The sequence below is a fragment of the Diabrotica virgifera genome, chromosome 4, assembly GCF_917563875.1.
Source record: "Diabrotica virgifera virgifera chromosome 4, PGI_DIABVI_V3a".
NCBI lineage: Eukaryota > Metazoa > Arthropoda > Insecta > Coleoptera > Chrysomelidae > Diabrotica > Diabrotica virgifera.
Window position 1 is genome coordinate 163,259,947 of NC_065446.1, and position 20,064 is coordinate 163,280,010.

General features: G+C 31.6%; 1 protein-coding gene across 1 annotated transcript in view; it reads right to left on the reverse strand.

Annotated features, from left to right (window-relative positions):
• The window catches only part of LOC114336768 (dynein axonemal heavy chain 10), an 863,661-nt gene that overhangs the window by 735,375 nt on the left and 108,222 nt on the right, over positions 1 to 20,064 (reverse strand). Inside the window, exon 13 of the mRNA XM_050648469.1 lies at positions 14,378 to 14,522. Coding sequence (XP_050504426.1) covers positions 14,378 to 14,522 — 145 coding nt within the window. The remainder of the gene's footprint in view (positions 1 to 14,377; positions 14,523 to 20,064) is intronic.

Here is a 20,064-nt window from a genome sequence, read left to right on the forward strand (position 1 = left end):
CAATCACGGTGAAATCACGTTTCTGTGATCTCAAAGAAACTTTTAGGTTTTTATTTAATATTTAGGTAGGTTTAATTAAAATATTATTGTTTGGATTAGGTTAGGAACAGTGGCACACCGAGGGGGGGGGGTTGGGGGTTAAAATCCCACCCAGAGCATATAAAAATATATATAAAAGAAGGTAGGAAAATGTAACTTGTCTTTCACAAATAATACAAAAAACTTTCAGTGCCCAAGCAAACCCCCCTCCCCCTAGAGGAAAATTCTAAGTGCGCCACTGGTTAAGAACCCATTTTTAAATTTACCTATTCTAATTGGGAAATAAGCCACAATTTAACTTGAAAAATTGATCTTATTGGCGTTTCGAATTCCACCTCGGACGTCGTTATCATAATACAAAATATTAATAGTTTTTTTTTTATTAATGGCTTTGACAGAGCCAATTAGCCAGACTATTTGTGTTTTTTTGTATGATATTACAATAACAATTTTAAGTTAATATCTAAGCCTACTTATTATCTAAATTTACAGAGTGTTATACTATCTTAATGGATACATTTTTCAATTTTGTGTGATATTTTTACAATTTTATAATTTTATTATCTAAGCCTATTTAAAATTTAAATTTACAGGACGTTACATATTCGTAAAGACATTGTAACGTCTGCTTATTTTTTGGAAAAAGAATTTCGTTTAAATTGACAGGTAAAGGACAATTTAGATCAATTAACTTTTCATACATTACTTTAATATTTTGTCTGTACAGTCCACACTCCAATATGAGGTGCTGTAGATCTCCCATTCCACCACAGGCGCAATATGGGTTATCACTGATACCTATGCTGTGTTTGTATGCTGGGGTTAGTGCGTGATTTGACCTCATTCTGTTTATTGTTTTTATAAATAGCCTATTTGATTCTTGTTTAAACCATCTCTCATTGGGAATTAGTGGCTGGCAATTTCTAAAATTTATTCCCGTTTTACTTTGGTTATATACACGTTGCCAATTTTGTTTGCAATGGTTTTTACTGATATTACCTATATCAGTTACTGGTAGAAGTATGTTGCTTATGTTTTGTTTGGTTAAAGCTGCAGATTTAGCTAATTTGTCGACTTCTTCATTTCCTAATATTCCAGAATGTCCTAATATTAATAGTTAATTACATAAATGCCACAAAGAAATAGCTTCAGAAGAGTTGTTAATTTTAATTTGTATTTTTAGTAAAATGAATTCGCGTAAAGAACGTTAATTTCTTCAGTGGCTTGCTGAAATTGAAAATTAAGAAAACTTGCTTTTGATCTATATTATTTTTACTTTTTTTTGTTAAATTAATAAAAAAAAATTGGTTTACGAGACTTTCTATAATATGTGAGTACAACCCATTTTATATTTCTACATGTTGACATTCATTCTTCCTCGAAATAAGTCGAATTTATGTAGGTGAGGGCGACGCTCATTCATACGCGTGCAACCACGTCACAATAGAAGACGCGTGTAACGGCGGGTTAAAAAAGAACTTTATTTGTTACACAATAATATTTCAAAATAGTACAAAATTAAATTAATTTAAAATGACTACAATAACTGGACTGGTCGAAGTTGCAGCTAAGAGTGGTCCCGGCATCTGAAAATGGCAATTTATAGGTTTGGTATGAAGTGCTGAATCGCTGTTCCCATGAGAATTGGCCAACGAACGGTTCGTACAAAGTTCATCTACTGCGTGCTCAGCGGTTTCTATGGGAATGGGATTATGAAATATGAAGTCGGCGAACTTAAGCTAGTTCAAGGTTAATATTTTCTCATATAACAGCTCCCCTTATTAGTGAAAAGTCAATGCCATTGCTTTGACTTTTACAGAGTAATTGGTGTTTCTGCTTCTTCTTCGCTTTCTTGTTGGACATTGGGTCTTCTTCTGAAGGAGGTTAAGCTTTGAAATTTCTGTCTAATGGAATTTCTGCGTGGTGCTGAAGTTGGAGGCTGATCCTGGGACAAGGAGATTGCAAATTTTGGAAATATTTTGGTTCGATATTTACAACAAAGGTATAAGATAACTAGGATGATAATCAGGGATAGGGTTGATATAGTAAATAAGGGTAAATGTTCCTCGATGAATGATTGGCTCATGATGTGGTCCAGTTCTTCTGAATATTGGTCCAATTTGTGTTGTGCAATATTTAAGTCATCTACGTTGATCTTACTGAGTTTTAGTGGTTTCAATTTTGATAGGTGACTCTTTGTCTCAAAATGGTCACAGCATCTGTAGGGTACGTTAACTGGGTGACTTCTATATGTAATATTTGTATATTTCTCGATTTGGTCTCTAGCATAAATTCTGGTACTGCCGATGAATGCAATACATTCGGGAATTAATCTTAAGATTGAATTTGTTTTGATTATTTGTGTAGTGACGTCTTTTCTTGCACATTTGATTGTTACTGGTAATGGATCGGAAATAGTTAGTAACCATAAATTTCGGTCAATTTCTTGTACATTGTAACCTTGTGCCAAGAGCATGGACATCTGGCAAGTTTTTGGTAAGTTGCTGAGAGGTTTCAAAAGCTTGGCTTCGCATATAGCATCGGTGTCTATGGGATACGGAAGAATGTCTGTACACATTATTTGGTTTTGACTGATTTGTTTGGACGGTGTCCATGGGTAAGACATATGAAATTGAATCATCATCTCGCGCTATGTATTTATGAACAGTTGAAAGTATATGATGAAAACCAGTTTGATTATCTAATATTGGTATTGAATATAATTGATACAAGGTGAAGATTTCGGGATCAACTAACGGAATTTCGAGAACGAAAACAATTTTTGAATCAAGCTGATAAGCTTTTAGTTTTATTATGTCAATATACTGAGCTATATTTGACATATAAGTGGGTAGAGGCAATACGTTATTTTGTAATGACTGTAAGATTTCTTTTAATGCGTCCATTAAGTCTATGGGCGAAATAATAGAACTATGTAAAATTTGCAGGCGAGAGAATGTGATAGAATTTAGTATATCATTTAAATAATTTTCTAAAAATACGTAGCTTTCCATTAAGGACTCACATAAATCTAGTATTTGTAATTGTGCTTGGTAAAAGGAGATGTCATTATTAATGTCCACAAGTGTAGTCTCGATAGTTTTTAAGTCTTTGTTAAAGGTTTCTTCGTCTATTTGCAATTTTTGAATAGTAGTGTTGAAAGTTTTTATAACTGAAGTGGTAACGGATATTTGATTTTTTAAGAGATTTTCAATTTGAGTTTCATCGGAATTTATCCTATTTATACATTTATTAAAGTATTCGCCGTCAGAGGCGTCCAAATTTCCAGTAATGGATTTCCATATTGTTCCAATACCATTTACTAAACCGCGTTTTAGGCGTTTATTATAAGGTACTGTGTCAGAGGTTATTTCTTTATATTTTGAGTTAACGGAGTTTGAGATTTGTTTTAGCAGACTAACATGTGTCTGTACTTCGGCTTGAAAAGCAAGTTTTCTCGGTGTATCTACGTTAATAAATTTTTCTAATAGGTTTTCCAAAATTTTGTCATTGTTGGATATTGTAGTTTTGATAGGCAATAATTCTTTGTAAACAAGTAAAGTCCATTTGTCGTTAGATATTCGTATAGTTCCTTTTTCATAAAAAAATATTCCAATTGTGTTATTAATGGGAGTGAGGAGAATTTGGGATTGGACGATAGAAAGGAGTCCATAGAATCTGTAAAGGAAAATTATTCAAAATAAGGTTTTAGTCTGTAAAAATTTACTTTAGAAGTTTGGTTAGTTTTGGGATTTAGGATAATTGCGGAATTTGTAAAAATTTCTTGAATTTTGAAAGGTCCATTAAAAAGATTTTCCAATTTTGATTTAATTTGGGATTCTTTTACGTAGACTTTATCACCAATTTTAAAATCAGGTCTTTGTGCTGAAATATTTTCGTCAAATCTTACTTTCGCCTTTTCTTTCTGTCTCTCTGTTTTTGCTCTGGCTACTTTGTAAAAATATTCCATGCGATTATTCAAGTCTCAAATATTTTTACTCATTAGTGTTTTTTGATTGTATACAGTTTCTGGTGGTCGGCCTGCAGTGTGCCCAAATATAAGTTCATATGGTGTAAAACCGTGAGTTTTATTTTTTGTGTTTGCCTGTGACTGATTTGTTTGCATTTTTCGGTGTCCATGGGTAAAACATATGAAATTGAATCATCATCTCGCGCTATGTATTTATGAACAGTTGAAAGTATATGATGAAAACCAGTTTGATTATCTAATATTGGTATTGAATATAATTGATACAAGGTGAAGATTTCGGGATCAACTAACGGATTTCGAGAACGAAAACAATTTTTGAATCAAGCTGATAAGCTTTTAGTTTTATTACGTCAATATACTGAGCTATATTTGACATATAAGTGGGTAGAGGCAATACGTTATTTTGTAATGACTGTAAGATTTCTTTTAATGCGTCCATTAAGTCTATGGGCGAAATAATAGAACTATGTAAAATTTGCAGGCGAGAGAATGTGATAGAATTTAGTATATCATTTAAATAATTTTCTAAAAATACGTAGCTTTCCATTAAGGACTCACATAAATCTAGTATTTGTAATTGTGCTTGGTAAAAGGAGATGTCATTATTAATGTCCACAAGTGTAGTCTCGATAGTTTTTAAGTCTTTGTTAAAGGTTTCTTCGTCTATTTGCAATTTTTGAATAGTAGTGTTGAAAGTTTTTATAACTGAAGTGGTAACGGATATTTGATTTTTTAAGAGATTTTCAATTTGAGTTTCATCGGAATTTATCCTATTTATACATTTATTCAAGTATTCGCCGTCATAGGCGTCCAAATTTCCAGTAATGGATTTCCATATTTTTCCAATACCATTTACTAAACCGCGTTTTAGGCGTTTATTATAAGGTACTGTGTCAGAGGTTATTTCTTTATATTTTGAGTTAACGGAGTTTGAGATTTGTTTTAGCAGACTAACATGTGTCTGTACTTCGGCTTGAAAAGCAAGTTTTCTCGGTGTATCCACGTTAATAAATTTTTCTAATAGGTTTTCCAAAATTTTGTCATTGTTGGATATTGTAGTTTTGATAGGCAATAATTCTTTGTAAACAAGTAAAGTCCATTTTTCGTTAGATATTCTTATAGTTCCTTTTTCATGAAAAAATATTCCAATTGTGTTATTAATGGGAGTGAGGAGAATTTGGGATTGGACGATAGAAAGGAGTCCATAGAATCTGTAAAAGAAAATTATTCAAAATAAGGTTTTAGTCTGTCAAAATTTACTTTAGAAGTTTGGTTAGTTTTGGGATTTAGGATAATTGCGGAATTTGTAAAAATTTCTTGAATTTCGAAAGGTCCATTAAAAAGATTTTCCGATTTTGATTTAATTTGGGATTCTTTTACGTAGAATTTATCACCAATTTTAAAATCAGGTCTTTGTGCTGAAATATTTTCGTCAAATCTTACTTTCGCCTTTTCTTTCTGTCCCTCTGTTTTTGCTCTGGCTACTTTGTAAAAATATTCCATGCGATTATTCAAGTCTCAAATATTTTTACTCATTAGTGTTTTTTGATTGTATACAGTTTCTGGTGGTCGGCCTGCAGTGTGCCCAAATATAAGTTCATATGGTGTAAAACCGTGAGTTTTATTTTTTGTGTTGTTATAGCATATTATTGCATAAGGAAGTATAGTGAAGGGATGATCGTTTGGGTTTTCGGCTTGATTTGCTCTAATCATTTCTGAGAGTGTGGCATGGAATCTCTCTACGGATCCATTAGATTGTGGATGGTTAACACTAGAAAATGTTAGTTTGATGTCGTATAACTCGCATAAATCTTTGATTATAGCATTCTCGAATTCTCGACCGCAGTCGCAATGAATTCGTAGTGGTGTTCCATAGTGTTGAAAACAGTGTAGTGTGATTATAGCATTCTCGAATTCTCGACCGCAGTCGCAATGAATTCTTAGTGGTGTTCCATAGTGTTGAAAGAAGAGTAAAAGTGTCTTGGCTACTGTTACTGATCTTTTGTCTTCTAAAGGATAGGCTTGTGTGAATTTTGTCAGTTCGTCACGAATAGTTAATGCATAATTTCTAGTGGGGTATTCGAATATGTCCATATTGATTCTTTCGAATGGTGTTTTTGGAGTTTCTGTTATGACTAGTGGTCCACTTAAGTTTTTCCTACAAATTTTAACTTTTTGGCAAATTTCACATGCTTTTACAAATTTCTCTACATCTTTTGTTAAATTTTTCCAATTATATTTTTGTTTTATTCTTCTGACAGTTTCGTTTATTCCACGGTGTAAATTATTTTTACCACAATGGTAATGATCTAAAATTTGAGGGATTTCGTCTTCGCTGGCTGTTTTAATTATATTTTGACAGATTCTTAATTTTAATTCTTTGTCAGCAAAAATATAAGAAAATATCTCTAGAATAGGTAGTTCGAGATTAATTTCTACACAATATATTTTTGATTCATCGAATTGATCTTTATTTGCAAAAAGTACAAGAAACAGGTGTGATATTACTCGTTCGGGATCAAAAGGTAATGGTATAATAAAATATTTTCGATCTTTTACTGTTTTGCTGTGTACAATATTAATTCTTCTGTTACTATATTCTATGTTTTCTTCGAATATGTCATTCCTTATTTTCTCGTGAAGTTCTTCAAGTTTATTTTGCCAGAAAAAGGTAACAATATTTTTGTTAGATTTGTCTAATAAGTCCGTATTCGATATTTCAACTTTAGAATAATCGATTATCGACTTAGTTCTATAAAGTTCGATAAACTTGTCAAGTTCTTCGGACATTTTTTCTATATCTTCTTCATCGTTGTCTTCCTCGTTTTCTTGTGTGTCCGTGTCGTCTTCATTCGATGCATGTAATGTGATTTTCGATTGAAAGTTTGCCCAATACTTCAAATGGTTAATCTTAATCCTTGAGAGGGCATCAGCGTTTCTGTTTATTTTTCCTGCACGATGTTCTATTTTATAATTGTATTCTTTGAGTTTTAGGCGCCAACGCGCTAATCGGCTTCCGGGATCTTTTATCGAGAAAAGCCATGTAAGGGGACGATGATCGGTAATAAGAGTGAATTTACGGCCAAAAAGATATGGTCTAAAATGTTTGACTGCCCATACGATAGCTAGTAATTCTCTCTCTATGGTTGAATATTCTGTTTCTGCACCGCATAATGTCCTGGAGGCATAAGCTATGGGTAAATCTTTTCCTATAGGGCCTTGTGATAGAACAGCTCCAATCGCGAATGCACTGGCATCAGTTGTTAGTAAAAATGGTTCCTCAAAATTCGGATATATAAGTATTGGATCTGATGTTAAAATATTTTTGAGTTCGTTAAATGCTTCTTTGCATTCAGAATTAAAAATAAAAGGTACGTCTTTCTGAAGTAGTTTCGTAAGTGGTTTAGAAATTTTGGCAAAATTTGGAATAAATCTTCTGTAGTAACCGGCTAAGCCTAAAAATGATTTTATTTCTTTGGTGTTCTTTGGTTCCGGGAAGTTTTTAATGCAAGAAATTTTTGCTGGATTTGTTTTTACACCATTTTCTGTTACAAGGTGGCCCAAATATGCCACTTCTTTTCTTAAAAATTCGCATTTGTCTGGCTGTATTTTTAAATTTGCTTTTCGTAACCTTTTAAAAACTTCTGCTAGTCGTGACATGTGATCATGGATAGTGGGTGAGTAGATAATTATGTCATCCATGTATACTAGGCATCTTTCGTTTTGTATTCCCACGAGGATGTTGTCCATTACTCTTTGGAAAGTAGACGGAGCATTCATTAGTCCGAATGGCATGCGGACAAATTCGTAATGTCCATTTTCGACGGAAAAGGCCGTTTTCTGGATGTCTTGTGGCTCGATTTCAATCTGATGAAATCCAGACGCTAAATCTAGTGTTGTGAAGTATTGGCATCTTCCTAATTGGTCTAATAGTTCTAATATTTGTGGTAGAGGATAACGGTCTTGTACTATCAGTTCGTTAAGCTTGCGATAATCAATAACAATTCGCCATTTTTGTTTTCCTGACGCATCTAATTTCTTCGGTATGACCCAGATTGGACTCGACCAGGGAGACACGCTTTTCTGGATTATTCCTTCTTCTAACATTTTATTAATTTGCGTCTTTACCTCTTCCTTATGTATTTGAGGATATCTATAAGATTTAGTGAAGACAGGTTTGGCGTTGTTTGTTTCGATTTTGTGCTTGATTTCGTTTGTGAAGGTCAGTTTGTCGCCTTCGACATAAAATATATCTGCATATTCAGTACAGATATCTACAATCAGTTCTTGTTCTTCGCAATTTAGGTGATCAATTCTTAGTTGTTCTTTAATTATTCTTGTTCTATCTACTACGGGTTCTCCAAAATCATTTCCGTTGTAGGCTAGGATTGTCTCCGAATTTTTGAAAGGTTCGATTGAAATGTCTGAAAATTCGATTGTCTTCGGCATAGTATTAGCATTTAGGACGGAATTTAAGAATTCTCCATTTTCGTCTACATGGACTAATGCATGAGGTAATCTAACTTTTTCTATTTCTTGAGCTGATAATATGGCGTCTGTATTTGATAAGTTGCATTTTAGTCTGCATATTTGTTCGGTCCGGCTGTCAATGGTAATTATGTTTTTCCCTTTTATTCGTTTTCTCTCCAGTCTTTCAAGATTTTTGTCTTGATCTCGGTTATTTACGATAGAGTATTTTTCATTTATAGTGTTTAAGTATTTTAATTTTGATTCCTGTTTAGAATCTGGATTAATTTTTATTTTAGGTTCGTTTTGTCTTGTTTCTGTAGGGTGTGTCGGTGATATGTCTTTAGGAGGTGTGTTTGTATCGTGTTCTACTTTGTGAAGGGTGAGGGTTTTAAAATTTGTATGCAACTGTCGGGATTTGAGATCTATTACGCATTCATAATGATCTAGAAAGTCTAGGCCTATTATGCCATCGAAATCAATGTCTAAATTGAAAATAAATACTTTGTGAGGATTATCGTCAGTGAAGGGAATAAGGACAGATTCTGTTATTAACAATTTTTGATCGGTTATACCTTGGATAGTAACGTTTTCAGGAAATCTATTATGATAATTGCGTGCTGTGTTTTCTTTGAAAACAGTGATTCCAGCACCTGTGTCGATTAAAAGTTTAAAAGTGTTGGTAGCATCGTTAATGTAATATAAATTTTTTGAACTCATGGTATGAAATGGGGTTACAGGAACCTTTGTTCCGGAAAATTGAGATCCGGATGAAAATTGTCCAAGTTGAGTGCTTGGATTTGTTCTTGGATATTCGTAATATCCGTTGAATGGTTCGTATGGTTGGGAGGATGATTTTGATTCTGAAGTGAAAGAAAATCCTGATAATTTTCTGTGTCGAGTGTGTTATTGGTTTCGTAAAAGTTATCTGTTTGTGGATTATTTTCTGTATAATAATCTGTTTCATAGTTTTCGTAGTTATCGGTATTATAATAATTATTATCTGTATAGTAATCGTCTGTATAATGGTTAGTCGTCATTTCATCAGGGTATTCATTTAGAACATGTGCCCTTTGAAAATTTGGGTTTCTTTGAATAACGGATGGACGATTTTGATTTTGATTTTGAGATGAAAAGGAAGGTCTCTGTTGGTTGAAATTTGGATTGTTGGAGGAATATTGATTCCTATTAGGGTTTTGATTATTTTGATAGTTGTTAGGTCCATTATTATATTGGTTTTGATAACCGTTAGGCCTAGAAAAAGATTGATTTGGTTGTACGAAACGGGAAGAGCGGCATTCAAAATTGTGATGACCTATTCAGCCACAATTTGTGCATTTTGTAAATTGAGACGAGGGTCTTCTCATTGGCTGAGAGGGTTTAGGAATAGTTGTCTTAGAATTGGATTTTTGTTCTTCAAAATATGACAATTGAAGTTCGCGTCGGATACGATTGCTTGCTTCAATGAGATCTTTAGGGTTACTAGCCCTAATAATTTGTCCTAGACGAGGTTCTAAACCGGTTAAAAGTGTGTTTAGGGCCATGGTATCGATTAAATCACATTGGGCGGTCTTTTGTTCTGCGGATAAATCTGCAATTTGGATCGAGGCGTACATTTTTTAATTCAAAACTTGTAAGCAGTTAAAGAAAGTTAGAGGAGATTCGTTAGATAGTTGTCTGAGTCTTTGTAAGTCTTGTATTAAAGAAGTCAGGTCTCTACTGTCTCCGAAATGTAGATTTAGTAATTGTTTTATTTGTTTATAAGAAAGTGGTTTTCTAGAATTAATAAGCTGTGCAGCTTTACCTTTGAGTTTATTTTTTATGTGAATCGTTAAAAGAACGCGCTGATCGCCTGTAGCCATCTTAATAGCACAGTCACACTCATCTAAAAATGTAGAAAGAGAAATCGGATCGCCTTCAAATTCTGGGATGATGGAAAAAATTTCCGAAAGCTTATACGGTTCGATGTCTTATTGAGTTTGGGAACGTGTCTCGGGCATTTTGCGGGATATTTTTAAACGAAAATGAATAATAGAAGTATGGAGAAATATAAAATGTCTGTATGTAAGGGAGATAAAAATGTGGTATATAAAGGGCAAAAATGTATCAATAAAAATTAAAAATGTTATATAGAGACAAAAATGTATCAATATAAAAATATCAAATAATATATCAATAAAAATGTATCAAATATATCAGTAAAAAATAGCAATAGAAAATATACCAAAAATATAGCAAGTAATAAAAAATATGTCAATAAAATATGTCAGAAATATACCAAGTAATAAAAATATGTCAGTAAAATATCAGTATAAAATCGTATAAAGAAAAATGTCAATATTAATACTTCCAAATATTAGATAATCAACTTGTATTTTTTTTATTTTGATTAATTGACTTGCAGTATAGTCAATTTTGTAAATTATTATAATAACAAAATTTTTAACGGGATGATTCAAAATCAACTTACATAAAGAAGAACATCAGGACGCCTTGTTCTCTCTGCTCAGCTACCACGGGCTTCACTAGGTGTTCCTTCCGTAGATCACAGGAGTGAGGTTGTTCGGAGATGCTTTCTTCTTTAAGGGTCGTCTTGTTCTCTCTGCTCGGCTACCAGGGGCTTCACTGGGTGTTCCTTCCGTAGTTCACAGGAGTTAGGACTTCCGTAGATTCTTTGATCCGTTAATGGATGAGAATCCGCCGCTGCCAGTGAGTATACACGTGTTCTAGCAACGTTAAACGGATCCTACTGACTGCGCCAATTGTTAGATCACTAATCACGTATTTGACTTTTTTAAAAAAGAACTTTATTTGTTACACAATAATATTTCAAAATAGTACAAAATTAAATTAATTTAAAATGACTACAATAACTGGACTGGTCGAAGTTGCAGCTAAGAGTGGTCCCGGCATCTGAAAATGGCAATTTATAGGTTTGGTATGAAGTGCTGAATCGCTGTTCCCATGAGAATTGCCAACGGTTCGTACAAAGTTCATCTACTGCGTGCTCAGCGGTTTCTATGGGAATGGGATGATGAAATATGAAGTCGGCGAACTTAAGCTAGTTCAAGGTTAATATTTTCTCATATAACAGATATATTAGTTAGTCTAAAAGAAACATCTTAACGGTTAAGAACTTTTATTGCCAAAAATCGTGAATTAGTTAATATGTATTAAATGACTTAGATGTAACCTATAATACTTTCCCGTAATAAAATTTCTTAATGATTAGGTTTGCTGTATCTTTTGGATTATATAAATAAATAAAATTACAATATATGTCTGCTTCAATGTTTTACATTGGTTGTATTTTTCTTCTTGTTTTAGCTAAACAATGTCTTTTGTGTGACTTAATATTATACAGATATATAATTAATATTTCATATACAAAAAGAAAAAAATTAACAAAGATGGTTGGATAAATAAAGCCATGTTTGAACTAAATATGATTGATTATTATTTGTTGAAATGCCAAGAAATGTTTTTGGATTGTAGACTGTTTTACTGATACCTACCGTTATTATACCAAAAAATTAATAGTTTTTATGTGGGCCCGTGTATTTGTTCTTTTTTTTTGTATTTCCTTTTGTCAAAATAAGTATGTACTTATATCCTTATAAAAATTTTTTTATTAAAATAAGTTTACTCTTTCTACATAACGGTTTTGTTTTAGGTAATTGCTGATATACAAAGTGCTATTAACAAAAAGAAAGAAAAATTAAGGGAGTTGGATTTGCCTCTCCATCCTTTTATTAATAGAAGCCAGTGGTTTAAGAGTGGAGAAATTTTTTGTATGTATTAATATCTAAGGTTTTATATCCTGTTTAATAAAGAATAATTTTACCTTAACAGAATGATTTATTTCGCCGTATGTAATATCACTTTATTTTTAAGAAATGTAACTTAAGAGGATCGGTACGTATTTTCGGCTGCAATGCTATTCAAATGGGGATTCATTTTTTTCGAATCCTGAGAAAACTAATAAGTATTTTTGAAAAATTTAAACGCAGAATGAAAGATTACGTTATTAGCGAGGGCCGAAAGTCCCTGAGAACTTATATAATGTTTATTTTAATAAGTTACAGGGGTGAAAAAACTAAGAGAAAATTTAGTGTGATTTTTAATTTCAAATATCTCATTCAAAATAAACTTTTTATTTATTCTAAGGGACTTTCGGCCCTCGGTAATAATTTAGTCTTTCATTCTGCGTTTAAATTTTTCAAAAATATTTATTGGTTTTTTCAGGATTTGAAAAAAATGAACATAATGCCGTGGTAATATTTTCCAAATCTGTCTTTGTCTTACAACGCACTCAACCGAATATAATATTGTCAGCATATATTGTCAGTCAGACACTGACAATCAGTGACAATTTTAAGTATTTGACATTGCATCGGGAATATTTTGAGAAATTGATTAAATATTATTGATATATAGTGTATTTGATAAATAATTGATTTAAGACGTGAACTTAAGAAAAAGTTATTTATTGTGTATTATTTGTGGAAGATCCAAGCAGAGAATACATCAGATAATATATCCTGTGATCCAAGTATTTTGTTGTTAGAGATGTTCAAAATTGTAAGCGTTCCAAAATAACAACATATTATTAAAAAATCACTTTACCACTTTTCCTCGTTTCTCGATTGATTATTAGTTTTTGTTGTACAAATAAATTATTACAATCACTGAAAACATAGTTAGTGAAAAAATTATCACATTTATTAACTGAATTAATAATTTGCAATTATAAAAATAACAGTTATCCAAGAACATTCAAAAGCCATCTCTTTAAATTAATTATGACATTTTCAAGTAGAATGACATTCTAGTAATGTTAACATATCCACACCAGTGTGAATTTTACTACACGTAATTTGCCGTGTAAAGACAGAAAGAGTAGGGATACACGTAAAATATTTGCGAATTATGTACCCATAGCCTTAATTCTAAATATACAATTATTTCTGCGAAATATATTTCTTAACATTAAATACATTAATTATTAATGGTAAGATAACAATATTCCTTACTAAGAAATATTATTTCTCAGAAAGAAGAGTTTTGTAATACCAAGAAAATATATTATTATGACAAGTATAATTTCTTTCTGACAAATGGGTTTGCAGTTTGCAAGAAAGTGATAGTTCAATCATGTTTAAGATATATTTCTTTGGGTTAATTAAAATTTATTTGAAATATTTTAGAAAATTATATCTTACATACAAAGATATATTTCTTAGGCAATATGCCAAGTCGATCTTTCTTAAATATTAATAAAGTTTCTTTATGTTAAGAATTTTTTTCTCTCGGTGTAAAGATATGAAGATTTGTACGTAGAAAGAGGACCCAAATAAAAAGGTAATAATTCAAAAGGTACCATCCTATTGTTTATAACTTCGTTGCAAATGTCAGTCAACTTTGACCGGTTTTATCTCAGGAACCACTCACCGCAATTAAACTTTTTTTCTTTTAGAGGAGCTGTCCTTTTTTCAATAGCGTTTTCCTTATTTAATTTAATCTAATAGTTGAAAATAAAAGATTTTGTTGGGAAAACCCGCATTTTCCGAGGAAATTTTTCGTTGAAGTAAATCGGGAGGAAAATATTTCTATGCAGAATTAAATTACGGTGATTTTTTATTTGAGTGTTTTTGGTGTAAAGTTAAAATCACGATTTCGGAGCGCTAAATTGTTTATAAAAAAATAGAACACTATCTGCACAATTTGCATACCTATATTAATAATAAGATATATATTTGTATATACGATCATTAGATTCAATTCCAGTAATAAAATAGCTGGTAAATAACTTTCCCTTGTTTTTTCTAATTTGCCCAGAGTAAAAATGTTTTTAAAATATTAAAAGATATTTATACATACAGTAAAATTATCGTCGACAGTTAGGATTTCCTTAATATACTGATCTAAAATGACATCAAATTTTGACATCAATTTTTTCATGATAACATCTCGTGTTTCAATATATTTAAATTTTAACAGCATATCCACAGCCCCTTCTGAGGATCTGAAAAATAAAATAGAATAATAGATTATAGCCATTAAAATTTAGATTACTCGATAAACAAAAGGAATGCTATAACAAATACTTCTGATATCACAATAATTATTAATACATTTTCAGTAAAACTCATTTGTTACGGGGTAGGCGCAAAATCTTGGTTTCATGATCTTTAAATGCATTCATTTTTTTCGAATGTTGAGAAAACTAGTACGTAGTTTTGAAAATTTCTCACGCATAATAAAAGATTATAATGTTTATTTTAGTAAGTTACAGTGGTGAAAAAAAGTGAAATTTTAGTGTGATTTTTAATTTCAAATATACCATTTAAAAAAAACTTTTTGTTTATTCTAAGGTACTTTCGGCCTTCGGCAATAATGTAAAGTTTTATTCTGCGTTTAAATTTTTCAAAAATATTTATTGCTTTTCTCAGGATTGGAAAATACTGAATGAATTTAAATAGCATTTCTTGATGTGACGTGCTCGATTATCTAGCGTTGGCTATCAAACTGGCTATAGTAATTTTGTTGACGTTAGCTCGGAAAAGGGATGCAGAGGAACTGTTAAACCATTCTCTCAGGTTTCTAAGCCATGACGTTCTTCTTCTACCTGCATTGGACCAAATACCATTGGACCAAGTTTTTGCGCCTATCCCCTTAAGGATGAAAAAAAAATTGCATTTTTTTTTCATGTCAAAAAATGCAGAGAATTGTGCAACATAGCAATAGCCTCGTACTTATTTATTTGGCGTATGGCTACATCGCAGTTGAGTTTTTATGTATAAGTAAAGAAGACAATACATTATAAACAGTAAATAAACAATAATACATTTTTACAAACAAAAATTTAGTTGGCCAATATATTCAGTTGACTCTTTGGTAGTCACTAAGAAATCGGACGGATTTCCATTGTAGGATCTTACCGCGTATTCCTCCGCGCCAGAGGTTTAACTGTTTTAAATTTAAAGTTGAGTTTAAAACAAAGCTAAAAATTGTAAACAAGTAATGTTAGGTTCACAAAATGACATAATTGGGAACTGTGATAACGGACAAACTAGATCCAGACATAGAAATTAAACGCCGAACGGCAATGACTAAAACTACTTTTATGAAAATGAAGTTATTTCTTCGCAATAACCATCTCAGTTTAGAACTAAGACAAAGAAGGGTTAACTGCTATATTTTGTTTAAACTTTTGTATGGTACAGAAATTTAGACGCTAACAGTATCGATCATGAACAAATTTGAAGCATTGGAAATGTGGATTCATAAACACTGGAAAATGTCTTATCTGGGACATATAGTGAAGGGAAATCGATATAAAATATTACAGCTAGGAAGAGTATCAAGTTTCTTGGTTAAAAAATATTCGGGAATGGACTCAGATATCAAATTCAGGACAATTATTATCCCATATCGCAGAAGATCGAAAAAAGTTCGCATTGGTGGAATTCTGATATGGCACGTGATAAAGAAAAATAATGTAAATTGCAATTTTATGTTTGAATTTTTGTTTGGGAATAACTAACCTACCAACCAATTAAGATTTTATTTCATAGCAAACACTAATTAAAAAATTTTTAATGCCTCTATATAACTCATTATGCACTAGCGACATATTTTTAATGGAATAATAAAGGCTAAAATCTGGAACAGGAATATACAAGGAATGGGATAAAAATGAAACTAAAGAAAACCGAGTACCTAACAAGGGAGAATACAAAAATAAAGCAGCTATAAATAGGTAAAGGTAAACAAATCAAAGAAACAGACAAGTACAAGTATTTAGATTTCATAATATCAAACAAAGAAACAACTGAAGAAGATTATAAAAAAATAGACTAGGAAAAACAATAGACTGCATACAAAAATTGAACCCGGTACTGTGTCATAAGAACATCAGTATACAAGCAAAAAGAAGAATATATATAAATAACACCATGACAAAACGTATCCCCACTTATGAAAGTGAAAATTGGATAGTCAATAAGAAAACCAAAAACAAAATAAGAGCAACAGACATAGAAATTCTAAGGAGAAGCTGCAGAGTAATAACAAGAGATAGAATAAATAACATAGAGATTAAGAAAATAATGGTAATAAATTCAATAGATAATAGACTACATAGAACAAAAGAGATTAACCTGAAACGGACATGTCAGGAGGAGCAGACTATAGGAAGAGAGGCAGACCCCGAAGATTTTTCAAAGGTAAAGTGGACGAAGCAATGTAAGGAAAAAATCTGCAGGAAAGGGACCGGCAAACAGAAAGAACTAGGGAGAACTGTTGTGTGAAAGAATACTGTGAACATTGTGGAAATCCTTAGTATACAGTGTGTCCCTGTAAGTTGGAACCATATCTTCTTCTTCAAGTGCCGTCTCCTAATGGGAGGTTGGATATCATCATCACTATCTTTACTCTATCCACCGCTGCTCTAAAGAGTTCTATAGAACTGCATCTAAACCAGTCCCTTAAATTCTTTAACCATGACACTCTCCTTCTTCCTATACTCCTTCCGCCTCTTATCTTTCCCTGTATTATCAGTCTTAGCATTTCATATCGCGGTCCCCTCATGACGTGTCCCAGATATTGTAACTTTCTTATTTTTATTGTGTTTATTATTTCGCATTCTTTACCCATTTCTCGCAGTACTTCCGTGTTCGTTTTCCTCTGTGTCCATGCTATTCTAAGCATTCTTCTGTAACACCACATTTCAAATGACTGTAGCTTATTTATGTGTTCTTGCTTTAATGTCCAGCTTTCAAGTCCATATTGTAGTATCGAGAACACGTAGCATCTCAAAGCTCTTGCTCTCAGTTCTAAGCTAAGGTCTTTGTTGCAGAGAACTGTTTTCATTTTTACAAACGCATTTCTTGCTATTTCTATCCTGGTCCTTATTTCTGTTGTTTGATCATTTTTCTCTGAAATCCAGGTTCCTAGGTATTTGTATTTATCAACCCTTTCTATCGGTACATTTCCCAAATGTATGCTTGTTTGTATGTTTGTTTTCTTAGTTATTATCATGTATTTGGTCTTTTTTATATTCATTTTTAGTCCATATTCTTTACAGAAATTGTTTGTTTTGTTCAGTAGTAGTTGGAGTTGTTCAGCAGAGCTTGCTATAATCACGGTGTCATCTGCATATCTTATGTTGTTAATAGATCTTCCGTTAATTATTATTCCTTCACTTTGAGATAGCAATGCTTCTTCAAAAATGGCTTCACTATATGCATTAAAGAGTAATGGAGACATAATACATCCCTGCCGAACTCCTCTCCTGATTTCAATTTCTGGACTGGGTTCGTTATCTATTACAATTTGTGCTCTTTGATTCCAGTAAAGGTTTGTTATTATTCGTAACTCCCTTTTGTCTATGTTTTTTGTCTTTAGAATTTGGACTGATTTTTCATGTCTTACTTTGTCAAAAGCCTTCTCAAAATCAACGTAACAAACATGCACATCCACATTCATGTCCATGCATCTTTGAGCTAACACATTAAAAGCAAATAACGCCTCTCTGGTTCCTAGTCCGTTTCTGAACCCAAACTGACTATCATAATATATTCCTTATTCTAGTTTTTTGTTTATACGACCATGTATTATTTTCAAGAATAATTTGAGAATGTGACTTATTAATGATATTGTTCTGTATTCACTGCAATCTTTAGCGTTTGTATTTTTAGGGATAGCACAAAAGGTTGAGAGTAACCATTGTTTTGGTATGTTTCCTGTTTTGTACACTGTGTTAAACAAGTCTACGATAATATCTAAGGTTTCATCATTTATACATTTTAAGCTTTCTACTGGGATTTGGTCTGGACCTACTGCTTTACCATTTTTGCTGTTTTTTAATGCCGATTTAATTTCTTCTTTTAATATCTTCAAAACCGTATCATCTTCTACTTCGACTTCCATCTGCTCTGTTCTATTGTCTTTGAACAATTCATTTATGTATTCTGTCCATCTCTTTAATTTTTCGTTAGTACTCAACACAAGTTTCCCATCTGTATCTTTTAGTATTCCCGGTTTTCTTTTTCTGTTGATCTGCGGTAATTCCTTAATTTTTTTATGTATGTTAAAATTATCATGTCTTTTCTGGTGTTCTTCTATTTCTGCGCATTGTTCTTTTAACCACTGTTCTTTAGCCTGTTTAATGGAACCATATGGAAAACTTTTTATTATTAAATTTACGAGAAAAGATTATTCTTTATAAAAATCTCTGCATGGTCCAAAACCTAAGATTGAATCATCAGATATCAATTTTTTAGAATATTATACGAGGTATGTCAAAAAATATGAATTTCGCTCAAGAGTAAAGTGGCTTTATTTTTCACAATATTGAAAATTATTATTATGAAAAGTTGTTTGGAATTAATAACCATGTTATAATATGCAATTAACTTCTTCTAGTTAAAAAAAATGAATTTTTTTCTTAAATTCCCAACATTCAGTTACATATTTCAATTAAAATAATTCTTTTATTACTAATTTTACGAAAAAAGTTATCCTTTATATGTTCTGCATTGTCTAAAACCTCAAATATAACCAACCATCTTATATCACATTTTATCAATTTTATTTGTCAAAAAATATGAATTTCGCTCAACAGCAAAATACCTTTATTTTTCACAATACCGAAAATTTTGATTATGAAAAGTTTTGAAAAGTTTTTTAGAATTAAAAACTATTCTCCAATTTGTAATTACATCCATCTTATTGAAATAAAGTACTTTACTCTTGATCGAAATTAATCTTTTTTGAGATACCTCGTATAAAATTCATAAAATTTTATATAAGATGGTTGTATTTTAGGTTTTATATCACGCAGAACTTTTTACGAAGAATCACTTTTTTAGTAAAGTTAATAATAAAAGAGTTATCAGAATTGAAATAACTGAAAACAATGTTGGTTTTCCATAATTTTTCAAAAAAAAAATAATTAGAAGGATGTAATTGCATATTAGAATATAGTTCTTAATTCCAAACAAATTTTTCTAATAGCAATTTTCAATATTATGAAAAATAAAGCTACTTTACTCTTGAGCGAAGTTGATATTTTTTGATATACCTCGTATAATATTCATAAAATTTGATATCTGATGCTTGAATCTTAGGTTTTAGACCATGCAGAGCTTTTTAAAAAGACTAACTTTTTTTTCGTAAACTTAATATTAAAAAAATTTTCCATATGGTTCCAACTTACAGAGACATACTGTATATGAATCGGTCATTTAAAACCACATATAGTATATCCACTGAAGTACTCTTGAGAAAACTTTTTCAGCGCAATATCTTGTTTAATTGGTACTTACTTATATAATATATGCAACATCTTAGGGATCGGAATAGTGTGATTTTTGCACAAAATGGTAGAGGCTGGTTAGACCAGGGGGCATCTGTAAAAATATTAATACATTTGGACGTTGAGGGGTGACTCATATTTTTTTGCAGAAATTGCTTGAAAATAACTCAAATAATAATATTTGAGTTATCCTCCCACTCAAAAAGGTCCGGAACATTGTTTAAATAATCAAAATGTCAAAAAATGA